This window comes from Pelodiscus sinensis, chromosome 23 (genome assembly GCF_049634645.1).
Source record: "Pelodiscus sinensis isolate JC-2024 chromosome 23, ASM4963464v1, whole genome shotgun sequence".
NCBI lineage: Eukaryota > Metazoa > Chordata > Testudines > Trionychidae > Pelodiscus > Pelodiscus sinensis.
In genome coordinates, this window is record NC_134733.1 from 5,313,868 (window position 1) to 5,327,147 (window position 13,280).

Consider the following 13,280-nt stretch of genomic DNA (forward strand, 5'->3'; position numbering starts at 1 on the left):
GGCTCCCCGAGTGCTTGGGGCCTGGCCTCTGTGCCCCCAGGGGGGCAGGGCAGGGACCCTCCAGCTCAGCTCCTCCGAGTCTGTTTTCCCTGACGCGGGGCCCTGGGTGTCACCGTGTCCCGCACTGGGGGCTGCTGCCCCTGCATTTGGACGCTTGACCTCCCCCCACCGCCCCCACCGCCGGGCCAGAGGAGCCGTGCCCTGCAGGCCCCTCCTCAGAGTGGCCGTGGGCAGCTGGATGCTCCCCTGTCCTGCCAGACTGCCTGTCTGGGGCGCAGGGGCGGGGCTCTGAGCGAGGGGTCTGGAGGCTCCTCAGAGCTGCCGTACCCAGCTCCCCGGGCCCCAGCTGACGTCTCCCTGGGAGGAGGGCGTGGCTCTCCTGGAGGCCATAAAGTTGGAGTAGCAGGGTCGAGGCAGGGGGTCCCGATGCTGCAGGCCAGGAGGGGCGGGGGGTGTCTCGGGCCCCGGCCCTGGGGCGAGCTGCGGTTCTCGTGGACCCGGAACGGCCGGGGGGCCAGTGTTGCCCTGTGTCGGCCCCGTCTGCGGGCGCAGCCGCACGTGCTTCCCCCGCCCTGTTCTGGTGCCCCCAGATCAAGATGCTGGACAGCGAGAACACCAAGAAGAGCAAGGAGGTGGCGGAGCTGCAGGCCCGGGTGGCTCTGGACGAGCAGCGGGAGGAGGAGAGCCGGCGGGAATCCCTCGGCCTCAGGCAGAAGATCGTGGAGAGCGAAGCCAGCAGGGAGTCCGCCAGGAAGGAGGTGGGTGCGGGACTCCTGGGGTCTCACATGCTGCTCCTGTCGCCCCCCCCAGCTCTTGCTCTTCAGCTCCCGCTGCAGGGGCTGGCTGTGCTGGGCTCTGCCCACATGGCCCGCTTGTGCGGAGCAGAGGTGGCCCTCTTGAAGGCCGTCGGTGGGTGTGAAGGCCAGAAGGGGCCGTTATGGTGCCCGGGGTAACCAGGCCGGAGAGCTTCGTGGGTAGTTCCTGCCTGCCAGAGCAGACCCAGAGATCAGACGCTCCCTCCTTGCTGCTCTTATGCCTGTTCCTCTCGGCATGAGAAAACGGTGGGCGGGGCCTGTAGCCGTGGGGCCCACGGCCTCTGGAGTGGCCAGGCCGTGGCTTTCAGGCCAGGCCGTTGGGCCTCGCGGGGGCCCGGGCGCTCGGCCTCCCCAGCGTGCCTGTCGGCCCCCCCAGCTCCACAACCTGCAGCGGAAGCTGTCGGAGCAGGAGGGCGAGTTCCACGTGCGGGAGAGGGACCTGCGGGGCAGCCTGGAGGAGGCCCGCGGCAACGAGAAGAAGCTGCTGGACAACGCCCGCAACCTGGAGATCAAGCTGGAGAGCGCGCGGGCCGAGGCGGCGGAGCTGAGCCTCCGGCTGAGCGCCGCCGAGGGCCGCACCCACGGCCTGGAGGCCGAGCTGGCGCGCGTCGAGGGCTTGAAGCGGGACGTGGAGTTCAAGCTGGGGAGCCTGCATTCCGCCCTGAGGCGCACCATGGGCATCAGCCGGGGGGGCCGGGCCCCCAGCCCCGCCATCAGGGGCCGGAGCAGCTCCCCCAAGAGATTCTTCTCCCCTCCCAAAGGTAAGGGGCCAGGAGAGCCCTGGGGCAGGGCCCTTTCTCTCCTCCCACACCTCGAGGGCTTCGTTTTCGTCCTTGCCACGCCGGGTGGGAGGGGCATCTGGGGGCAGGAATCCTATTTCTAGCTGTGCCACTGCCCTGCCATGGGGCCTTGGTCATGTCACTTCCCTTGGCAGTTTTCTCATCTTTGCAATGGGGATGGGAGGCCCCTGCCTCCCAAGGGCAGCTGGGAGCATGTCACTGATGTTTGCACAGTGATGCCCAGTGGCAGGGTCTGTCTGCAGGTGGGTAGAACTGCACGGACTTCAATGCTTGGCTGGGACTAGACTTGCCAGGTGTCTGGTTTTCTCCTGGACAGTTTGGTATTTTGGCCTTTCATCCAGTAAAAACCCCAGAGAATACTGGACATGTAAAATGGGTGGTATTTTCTGTTTTCCTTGGACGGATGGCGAGGGCGGGGGGAGCGAGAAGTGCGGTAATTTAAAGGCACTGGCCTTTTTTTTTCTCAAAAACATGTCTGGTGGGGTCTGCAAGGGTGGGGGTGCAAGGAGCAAGGCAATTTAAAGGCACAGCGACCTCTTTTTTTTTTTTTTTTTGCATCCCAAGTTTGGTCTCCAATTTTTCCCTGCCTGTTCAGGGTGGGGCGAGGGGCCCTTTGTGAGCTGCTGTCCCGGAAAGGGCCTGTTCTGGCCAGGCTACAGCTCTGCTCCTGGCCAGCAGGTGTCGCTCTTCTCTTGGGATAAGCACTGGGGACTGGCACAGCCGGACCGGTTTAGAATTGGATTCCCAGGTGTTCCCTGCCTGATGACTTGCCCTCGGTCCAGTCGGCTCCCCTCGGGAGAACCCCTGCTTTGCCGAGGCCCCACTGTCTCTCCTCTCTGCCCATTTCCCCCCAGGTGACAACACGCACAGCGCCCCAGAGGGGCGCGGCAGCCCCACCCCGCAGGTGCGCAGCCCTGAGCGCAGCCCCAGCTCACGCCCTCTGTCCCCAGAGCGCACCCTCTCCCCCAGCCGCAGCGAGCAGCTGGTGGCGGATATCGACCCGGACGTGGTGCGGACGGCGCTCCGGGACTTCCTGCAGGAGCTGCGGGAGACGCAGCGAGAGCGGGTACCATCGACGTGGGGAGGAAGGGGTTGGCTTCTGCCCACGTGGCTCTGCCCCTGGGGTGGGCAGCCGGGTCATCTCCCGACAGCTGATCGCTCCCTCCTGTCTCCTCCTCCCTTCCGAACCCAGGGCGACCTGCGGGCCCAGCTGAGCAGCCTGACCCGCCAGCTGGCCGAGCTGGAGGCGGAGCGGGACAGTGCCAGCACCCGAGTGCAGCAGCTGCAGAAGCTGGTGGCTGAAAGCGAGGAAGGTGAGGCAGGGAGGGGCTCTGGGCATGGTGGCATCTGGGGGACTCTCTGAGCAAAGCTTGACCCATGCCGAGGGCCTTTTCAAAGTCCTCAGAGAACAGTTTCAGTTTGCCTCCCGACCTCGTACCCTAGGTTAGCCTTAATTGCCCCATGTTCAAGAGGGGGAAACTGAGGCACGCAGCAGGGAAATGGCCCCAGGCCAATGGCAGAGTGAGGGTTCCCACTTTTCTAAGTCCCAAGCCGGGACTGGAGCAGACCCTATTTCCACTGCCTCAATGTAGTAATTTGCATACCATGCCTCATAGTTTTGCTTGTAAACTCGGAGCTTTAATGCTCTGATCCCAGCAGGCTAGGCTGCGATGCAGGGGTTCTACGCAGCTGGTAGGCCCAAGCCTGGGTCTGGTGCAGCACGCAGTGTCTGCACTAAGGATGTTAAATATCGTGTAATTGACTAATCGAATAGTTGATGCATTTTTGCATCGACTATTCGATTAGTCAGTAGGGCGGCACTTCCCCTTTGAAACGCCGCTGCAGCATTTCAAAGGGGCAGCACCGCATGGAGCCCGGGACCAGTGTCAAAGGCCGGATTAGAACCCAGGTGCCCTGACTCACATGCCCCCTGCGCTAACCAGCAAATGGCCCTGCCCCATGGTCACCGGGTTTTGGGTTCCTCCGAGGCCTTACCGGGGCTGGCTTCTGGTGCCGAGTGCCCCGGGCCCCTCACTCGCTTGGCGCCCGCGTTCTCTGCCCAGGGAGGCGCAGTGCCGACGGGAAGCTGAGCAGTGCCCAGACCGCCCTCCTGCTGCAGGAGGAGACCCTTCGGCGCAGCGAGCGGGAGCGCAAGACCCTGATGGACAAGGTCGCGGGGCTGGAGCGGAGCCTCCAGTCGGCCGACGGCGACCGGCGGGTCACCCAGGTACCGGGGCCAGAGGCAGGGCCTGGCGCGGGGGGTGGGGGCAGTTTCTGACGGATCCGGGGTTGGTGCGGAACCTGAAGGCAAATATGTAAAGAGCTGGCCAGTGAGGTTATGGGGGAACAAGGCATTTTGCACTGGGCTGGGAGACAGGTTGGCATGATCCCTGGGTGCTCTCATTGGTGGGGGAGGGGGCATTCTGGGGGTTACAGTGAGAGGTAGGGGTAGGATCTCCCTTTGGTACAGGCTGCTCTGGTTTCTCCCCTCAGGAAGCCACAGGCCGGCCCTCTCTTCTAGCTGCAATGGGCACTGAACACAGGCCTGAGCCCTACCCCTGGGGTGGGTGGTCAGAGACCCACCGGCGCTCACCCTGGGCAAGGAGGCTTCTGGCCGGTGGAGAACACCCGGTGTGCAGCCAGGGCTAACCCCGTGCCTGCCGCTCCTGTGTGGGACACCCTCCAAGGGATGCCGCTGGGAGCAGCTCTAGGAGACAGACTCTCCACAAGGGGGGTTGGGAGAAAAGGCCCCAAAAGCTGGAGGTGAGGGCCGCTTGTAGCCTTATTGAAATTCCAGGAGCCACTGGTCCTGGGACTCAACGAAATACGGGCGAAGGCTAAGAAATAACCGGGCAGGCAGGGGAGGTCACAGGTCCGACGTAGGGTTCCGCTCATGGAGTGGTTTGGCTGAGGGATGGTCCACCTGGACCCCCGAGCTGCACTGCACCTGCCCAGCACCCCTCTTGCCTGCTGGGGGTTGGTATTGTGATGGATCAGGCCCCTGGGGGTGTGTCTAAACTACACGTCTCCGTCGATGGAGCCATGTAGATGAGGCTGATCGGCAGAGGGAAATGAAGCCGCGATTTAAATAATCGCGGCTTCATTTAAATGTAAATGGCTGCCGCGCTCTGCCGACCAGCTGATGATCAGCTGTTTGTCGGCAGATCAGGGCAATCTGGACGCACTGCGGTCGACAAGGAAGCCTTTGTCGATGGCGCAGGTGAACCTAGTTTCACAAGGCAAACCTGCGCCGTCGACAAAGGCTTCCTTGTCGACCGCGGTGCGTCCAGACTGCCCCAATCTGCCGACAAACAGCTGATCATCAGCTGGTCGGCAGAGCGCGGCAGCCATTTACATTTAAATGAAGCCGCGATTATTTAAATAGCGGCTTCATTTCCCTCTGCCGATCAGCCTCATCTACATGGCTCCATCGACGGAGATGTGTAGTTTAGACACCCCCTTGGATGCCAACTAAGATGCATAATGAATCCCCCTTCTCGGTCAACCTGGGCTCGCTTTTCCCTGGTCTTGCCGAAGTCAGACTCTCCAGTCTCTTCTAGCCAAACCCACAAGCCAGGCCACGCTGCACCGCAGGTACAGACACTGAGAACAGCTCTGGGAGGACGTAGCCCAGATAGTCACGCCCTCCATGGGGTACAATCCCAAAGTTACCTGAGGTTTGCCTCCTTCCTCTCTGGTGCCGGAAGGTCCACACAGCCTCTCAGCCCCCCGGTAGAAATGACAGAAGTCGGGTAATGTTATAAACCAGAAATAATTCTCTTCACTAAGAAAAGGTGGCCGCAGATTCAAAGCAGGTTACTAAGAAAATAAGACACAGCACCAAGCCGGAGTCACTACACATCAGGTTACAAATAATAAGTTATCACCCTAGACTTTATTTCAGGTAAAGTCCTTCACAGGCCAGGGGTGTCTTTTCTGACTGGGGTCCAGCAATTCACCCCCCCACCCCACCCCACCCCAGTGCACACACTCTGGGTGCGTCTACACTGCACGGTTATTTTGAGATAACTAGCGTTACTTCGAAATAACAATGCGAGCGTCTACACAGCCATTCCATTATTTCGAAATAATTTCAAAATAACAGGCGGCGTATTCCAAAATCCGTAAACCTCATTCTACGAGGAAGAAGGCCTCTTCCGAAATAGCTATTTCCAGTGCTTTTTTTGTAAGAAAAAAGGTGCCGATACTCTGGGGCAAACTTGTTGAGCAAAAAAAGAAAAAAAACGCACTGGGGGCCGAAATGCGGTCACGGCTCCTTTAAGAGCCTCAGCACCGCGCTGGGAGCCAGAAAAAAAATCCGCATGTCCCGAGCAGGCTTCCATCAGGAGCTGAGCCGCTCCAGGAAAACAGGTGCCGGTACGTGCGGGGAAAATCCCATTCCTTTTCCGTGGGCTGGAAAACCCCCTTCTGGGCAGTACCATCACAACAAAAAGCACTGGCTATTTCAACACAAGGCGTGTGTAGACCTCCACTGCTGCTATTTTGAAATAGCCCCTCCCCAGGAGCATTCTAAATTATTCCTCCCCATTGCCTCCTGGGGCTCTACATCGAGATAGCACGTCTACATTAGGGGAGCCTGCCTCGGACTCATTTTGAGGCTTCCCTGCCATGTAGACGGGCTATTTTGAAATAAGCTATTTTGGAATAACTGTTCCGGACTAGCTTATTTCGAAATAGCGGTGCCGTGTAGACGTACCCTTAGCTACAGTCCCCTGGTTTGCAAGTGTTACCAAGTATCTCTTTGGGGTGCAGAGACCATGGTAAAACCAGCTATAGACAATTATTGTTCCCTCCCCCGGCCTTCTGTAGAGTTTCCATAAGGCAGAAAACCTTTGTTTGATTCCCACCACTCTCTTGTGGAAAAGTAGAGTTAAGACGCGTGACGGGGGGTCGTCATGTTAGTCGGCATCTGCAGAGCCGAGGAGTCCAACCGTTTATGCCCAAATAAATCTGGTAGAATTCAAGATGGGTTCCAGATCACCTGACTGCAGCCCCCCTGCCTCCATGAGTCAGTAGCCGTTCGGCATGTCTGCAGGACGGCCCCGTCTGTTTGCTTTGCCATTGCGGGCCTTGAAGAGTCAGCGCCAGGTGTGTGACGCAGAGTAGCACATAGGGAATCACAGATCTCTAAGTCACTCCCTAAATAAGTTCCTAAAAAGGACGCAGGCAGGCAAACGGGCTGAAGAGAGTCAGTCCCAGTGGTCGGTGACAGGCGCCGCCTCGCACAAAGCCTCTCTCGCGTCAGTCAGAGCACACGCGTGTTTTCCGAAAGCCGGCGCAATATGACGTCCCAGGTCTCTCCGGATCATTGTAAGGCCAGCCAGCCCCTCACCTCCGGCTGCTGCTCTCCGCGCCGCGGACCAGTGCAGCGAGGATATTGGGCCCTGCACTCATCCGGGGGCTGGGCGACGTAGGGCACCTTGCGCGGCGGTCTTAAGACAGCCTACGCCATTCCTGGGACGGCTGATGGCTGCCCTCCTCCCCTTGGGTCTGTGGTGTGCCTCCTCCCCAGGAGCACGTCTCCCGGGTGAAGCGGGGCCGTGCAGGGAGCCCACGCACCTCCCCACCAGGAACCCACCTGCCCCTGGGTCGTCTCAGCAGCTGGGAGTGGATGGAAGCCGCCTGGTCGACTGCCCAATTCCTGGCAGGGAGCTAAGAGCTGGAGGAGAAGCTCGGTCCCCAGGAGCATGGACACTGCGGGATGGCAGGCCAGGGGGGTGGGGAGGCTGGTGGCAGCCTGGCTTGGAGGGGAGCGGGGGCAGCAATCTGGCTGGGGAGCCAGCAGCTGGGCCGGAGCCATGAAATTGACAAGATGGGCGACCGGGGACGTAAGGAACTCCGGCTGCCCAGACACTGCCTGGCCCTAACTCAGGGTGGGCAAATCAGGCCTGTGGGCGGATCAGGCCCACCAAACTGCCGGATCTGGCCCACCACTGCTCCCTGCCTGCCGCGCCCCCACCCGCTGCTCAAAGCAGCCAGCTGCAGGGCCCCGTGCTCCCTGGATGCCCCTGCCCCCAGCACCATCTCGGCTTCCGGCCAATGGGAGCTGCCGCTTCCGGCCAATGGGAGCTGCCGCTTCCAGCCAATGGGCCACGCTTGTGGTCCAGGCAGGACACAGAAGGCCTGGCCCCTCAAGGGCACGGAGAGATGCACGTGGCCCCTACAGCCAGCCACTCTGGGCGGCCGGCAGGGAGCCAGCCCGAGGATCTGCTGGGCTGTTGGCCAGGGGCTACCCAGGAAACCACCTCCTGACCGCAACCCGCATCTAGCACCCCCCAGCCCTCTGCCCCCCCCTCCTGGCCCAGGTCACAACGCAAACCCCCTGCACCTCCTCCCAGCCTCTGCACCCCCCTCCTGCCCCAGGTCACAACTCAACCCCCCTGCACCCCCCAGCCCTCTGCCCCCCCAGCCCAGGTCACAACGCAAACCCCCTGCACCTCCTCCCAGCCTCTGCACCCCCCTCCTGCCCCAGGTCACAACTCAACCCCCTGCACCCCCCCAGCCCTCTGCCCCCCCAGCCCAGGTCACAACGCAAACCCCCTGCACCTCCTCCCAGCCTCTGTACCCCCCTCCTGCCCCAGGTCACAACTCAACCCCCCTGCACCCCCCAGCCCTCTGCCCCCCCAGCCCAGGTCACAACGCAAACCCCCTGCACCTCCTCCCAGCCTCTGCACCCCCCTCCTGCCCCAGGTCACAACTCAACCCCCTGCACCCCCCCAGCCCTCTGCCCCCCCAGCCCAGGTCACAACGCAAACCCCCTGCACCTCCTCCCAGCCTCTGCACCCCCCTCCTGCCCCAGGTCACAACGCAAACCCCCTGCACCTCCTCCCAGCCTCTGTACCCCAACCTCCTGGCCTAGGTCACAACTCAACCCCCCTGCACCCCCCCAGCCCTCTGCCCCCCCAGCCCAGGTCACAACGCAAACCCCCTGCACCTCCTCCCAGCCTCTGCAGCCCCCTCCTGGCCCAGGTCACAACTCAACCCCCCTGCACCCCCTCATGAACCTCAGTCCCCTGTCCCAGGTCACAACCCCCTCCCAGATCCTGCACCCACTCCTACCCCCCTCGTCCAGGTCAGAATCCTCTCCTTCACCCAGACCCCCTCCTGGACCCTTCACCCCCTCCTGCATCCAGATCCCTTCCCCGGAGCTTCCTTGTGCACCCCCAGACTCTGCAGCCCTTCTACTAATATCCTGGAAGCGTGTGGCCCTTGCCCACATTTCAAATCCTTGGCGTGCCACCCCAGCACACACCCTGCCCCTCTCCTGGAGGTGGCGTTCTGATGGCGGTGTGGTGGGGCCCGTCCATGGGCCGGAGCCGGGCTGTGCTGTGGCCGTGGATGAGATTGGGTCGATGCAGCTCTGGTGTGCAGAGCAGGGCTTAGACCAGGCAGAGCTGGGACGCCACCATCTCTGCGAGGCTTGTGTGAGATCGAGGGCCCGATCCACTCGGAAGTGGCTTCCCTTTGCATGCTGATGTGGCCAGGATCTGCCTTCCTGCCCCCTGGTTTGCCATACAGTAGCAGCCACCCATTGCACCGTGGGTTGTGTGTGCGTGTATCACACAGACACATCACGCACTCACACAGGGACACACACATACAAGCACATATGCATGCACACAGGCACAGGGATGCACGTGCACACACACACAGACCCAGGTGTGTGTGCATGCGCACGTGGACACACACACACACACACACACACTGAGAGACGGCCCTTGACCCAAACCACTTACAGGCTGAGCAGACCGGACAGACACAGGGAGAGAGGGGAAGTGACTTGACCAAGGCCGCCTGGCAGACTAGTGGCAGAGCTGGCAGCAGCCCCAAGTTCTTTGAGTCCCAGTCCAGTTCCCCATTCCCTAGACAAAGCCGCTTGCCCCTGATCTGACAGGCTGTGGGGCCCGATGCTCATGACAGGCCTCTTGGGAGAGGCTGGGAAAGCGGGGCAGCCCAGTGTCAGATTTTCTGGGCAGCAGGTAGGCACAAGGGTGGGCCTCCCCCGCTCACTCCCTGCCCCTCGGCTGGCACTGGGGCTAGAGCCATGGGCCAGAGGGGGGCTCTGCCTGTGGTGGGCGGGCACCCTTGCTGTGCCGTGCGAGGCTGGCTCTTGGCAGCGCGCAGGGCTCGTGGCCTGGTGGAACTCGGAGCTCACGGCCCCCGGGGGTGCCCTGCGTCTGGGCGGTGTGTGTGTTATGTCTGCCGGGCTTGGAGGCCGGCCATGCCTCTGGATTAGGGAACAAAGCTGGGAGGCTGCCAGTCTGGCAGGGCCGGGGTCTGTCGGCTCGGCCGGAGGCCAAAGAACGCGTTCTGCTGAGCATGCAGCTTCCCCGCGGTCTGGGGAGGGGAGGGGAGGGGACGTCTTGCCGGGGTCCCTGCGGCCGGGCGGCATTCCTCGGTGCGCTGCGAACCCCAGGCCAGGGCCCAAGCTCAGGGCGGGGTGGGAGCTAGTCCCTGCCGCTCTCCCGGCACTCCCTTGCAAAGCAGGAGGCAAAGCGCAGGGGGAACGTGCTGCACCTTTGCCTCCTAGGAGGAGAAAAATTCTTTCCAGCCTAGGGCTGGGGCTCAAAGGGGAGGGGGCAAAGGCCAGGCCAATAGGTGCCACCGAATCTCGCTGCCTAGGGCAGGGCAGGCCCAGGGCGAGAGGGATTCTGCCCCATAGCCCGCTTTGTGCGTTCATTTCTTCGGCGCGTTTCCTCCCGGGTCGGCGAGGGGGGTTGATTAGACCCATCTCGAGCCCTCTCCCTGGATAGCTGTCCTGGATGGCAGCGACCCTCGGCTCGGCCCCTCCAGCCTGCGCCTGTCCCTGAGCCAGCCCCTGGCTCTGCTGGACGTGCGGCCTGGACAGGCTACAGCACCCAGCATGCAGGGCGGCCTGCTCCGGGGTACGCTGAATCCTGGCTTGTGTGCTCGCCCCCCTGTATAACCCCATGGGATTAGCCCCTGCCTCACCGCCTCTCTCCCGGACCCCAAGGGTAATTCCCCTCTCCTCTTCTTGCCAAGAGGGTGGCTGTGATTTTCCAGCCCCCGGGACCTCGGAGCTGACTCTGGGGAGGAGCCCGGGGGGGTCGGTGGGTAACGCGCACGGTGGCTGCTCTGCTGGGGACAGCTGCCTCGCTTCCCCCTCGGGGCCCCTGGCGGAGCAGAGGTCTCCCCGGGTCGGGGCTGGCTATTGCTCTTTGTTGTGTGTGGCAGCAGCACCTTGGCACCTCAGGCCAGACTGGGGCCCCCTTGGGCCAGGTGCTGTACAAAGCTCAAAGGCAGCGTCCTTGCCCCGAGGACACTGGTATGCTAGGCCACGCCCCTGAGCGGAGAGGCCACGCCCCTGAGCGGAGAGGCCACGCCCCTGAGCTGGAAGGCCACGCCCCTGAGCTGGAAGGCCACGCCCCCTTGGGACAGCCATGAGGTGACCCTAGGGAAGATTAAATCCACTCCCCCCATCTCTGGGTAGCCCTTTGGCCTGAGGGGTGCGGCGTCTCCCAGGCTGACAGGACAGCGCTGAGCCCTGGCCACTCCTTGCAGATTCCTGCTGGCACCTGCAGTGCCAAGAACTGACCTGCCAGAGCCGTGGCTGCCAGCCCCCTCCTCTCCCCAGGGTCCTAGCACATGCTCCCCCCCCACGATAGCAGGGGAACCCGCCGTGGCAGATCTGGGCGCCCACAGACTCTGGCCAAGCGTCCAGCAGGCTCTGAGCCAAGCCAGCCATTTCCAGAAAGGTCCAGCTTCTGGTGAGCCGCTGGAGCTGGGCCGAATGCCCGCCGTGCTGCAACCAGCCCCCTCCACGCCGGGGATGGGAGTGAAGACGCGGGCCCCGGAGGTGGCCTGGCACCCAGCTGGGCTTGCTCTGGGCTGCGTGGTCTCTGCAGGAGGAGACATGGGAGCTGCGCCCCTGCCAAGGCGCCTGGGCAGAGTCACAGTGGGAGAAGGGATCGGGGCTTTGCATCGGGGGGGGGGGGGGACCAGGGGCACCAGCAGTGCTGGAAGGTGGGACTAAGTGCTGGAGAAAGGGGGTGGGGCACTGAGCATGGGGTACAGTTGCAGGGGGATCTAAGGTTGGAATGGGGGGGGCAGCCCTGCCTACCCTCGGATACCTGCTCCTACCCGCAGATACCTGCTTTATGTCCGGGGGTATTGGCACCTGGGGATGTGCATGCGGAGATCTGCAGCTCTCCCTGGCTGATGCACATACAGAGTTTGTGTCGGTGCAGGGCTCTGGGGGGGCTGCTGGGTGGGACTGGGGGGCCTCGGTGGGGCTGTGCAGGGGACTCACACGGGTGCTGCAGGCGGAGCTGTGGAGGGGGCTTGGCGGGGTCATTGCTTCAGGACGTCAGCAGGGTGCAGAGCCTGGAGCGTAGCCGGGAAGGCCCCAGAGCCCCATGATCCCCGAGCCCTTGGCCGGGCAGAGGGAGGCGGCTGGTGACGCGTGGCGGCTCTCCCCAGGAGAAGATCGGCAAGATGAAAGCCAACGAGGCCAAGCTAGAGGCCGACAAGCGGCGCCTGAAGGAGATCCTGGACGCCGCGGAGAGCCGCTGCACCAAGCTGGAGCTGCTGCGGCGCTCGCTGGAGGGGGAGCTGCAGCGGGTGAAGCTGGTGCTGAGCGACCGGGAGCTGGAGATCCAGGTGCTGCAGGACCGTGTCGACAAGCTGCAGAGACAGGTAGTGCCGCTGCCCCTGGCAGAGCGAGGCCCCGGCTCTGCCCTCTCCTGGGGCTCGGTGCCGCAGCTGGGAGAGGGGAAGAGGCTGTAACAGGCGTGAGGCTGGTGGGCTGCCCGCCCCCAGCACAGTGGGGCTGCGCGGCACTCGGGCGGTGCGCCTGCCTGTCTTCGCGTGGCGCTTTGGGCCAGCTTGGCCGGCCCCACTGCGGGGGTGGGGAGGAGGGAGCCTTGTGCCTGGTGAGCTGGGATTATGTAGCCCGGGGGTCACTATCTAGGTGGTGTGTGTGAGCGATCACGGTCGTCACTGTGAGGGCAGCCTCTTCCGACCTGTGTGCTGGGGTGTGGAGTTAATTTCCCTGAGGTCACCTAGCAGCCCAGGTGGGTGTGGCCTTCCAGCTAGGGGGCGTGGCCTAACACACCATCTATTACAGTCTCAGAGGTGGTAGGTGGGCTAGTCTGTATCGGCAGAAACAACGAGTCCTCTGGCATCCTAGAGACTAACAGATCGATTGGGGCATAAGGTGTCGGGGGTCAAACCCACTTCATCAGATGAATTGGAGTGGAGTTCACAGGGGCAGAGGTATATATAAGGTCAACAAGAGAAAGAGGGTACTTGGGTCAATGAGACTAATCAAGTCGCGGGAAGTGGCTCATTCGCAGCATTTGGTATGGAGCTGAGACTGTCGAAGGAGGGGAATTGCCTCTGTACCACGTTAACCAGTTCAGATCCTTATTCAGTCCCAAGCTGATAGTGTTGAATTTGCAAATGAACTCCAGTCCGGCTGTCCCCTTTGTCACTGGGGTTTGAAGTTCTTTTGTAGAAGGATGGCTACTTTCAACTCCATCCCTGAGTGTTCAGGGAGGTTAGGGTAGGTCTATACTAGCTCATTAGTTCGAGCTAGGTAGGCAAATGAGGGCAACTGGAGTTGCAAATGAAGCCTGGGATTTAAATATCCCGGGCTTCATTTGCATGTTCCTGGGCACCGCCA

At 62.3% G+C, this 13,280-nt stretch overlaps 1 protein-coding gene across 9 annotated transcripts in view; it reads left to right on the plus strand.

Annotated features, from left to right (window-relative positions):
• CROCC (ciliary rootlet coiled-coil, rootletin) overlaps positions 1 to 13,280 on the plus strand; it is an 82,903-nt gene that overhangs the window by 53,456 nt on the left and 16,167 nt on the right. For all 9 annotated transcript variants that reach the window (XM_075906404.1, XM_075906400.1, XM_075906399.1 and 6 more), the window contains 6 exons: positions 591 to 758; positions 1,192 to 1,576; positions 2,470 to 2,681; positions 2,808 to 2,928; positions 3,679 to 3,842; positions 12,077 to 12,292. In XM_075906404.1, the coding sequence (XP_075762519.1) occupies positions 591 to 758; positions 1,192 to 1,576; positions 2,470 to 2,681; positions 2,808 to 2,928; positions 3,679 to 3,842; positions 12,077 to 12,292 (1,266 nt within the window). The remainder of the gene's footprint in view (positions 1 to 590; positions 759 to 1,191; positions 1,577 to 2,469; positions 2,682 to 2,807; positions 2,929 to 3,678; positions 3,843 to 12,076; positions 12,293 to 13,280) is intronic.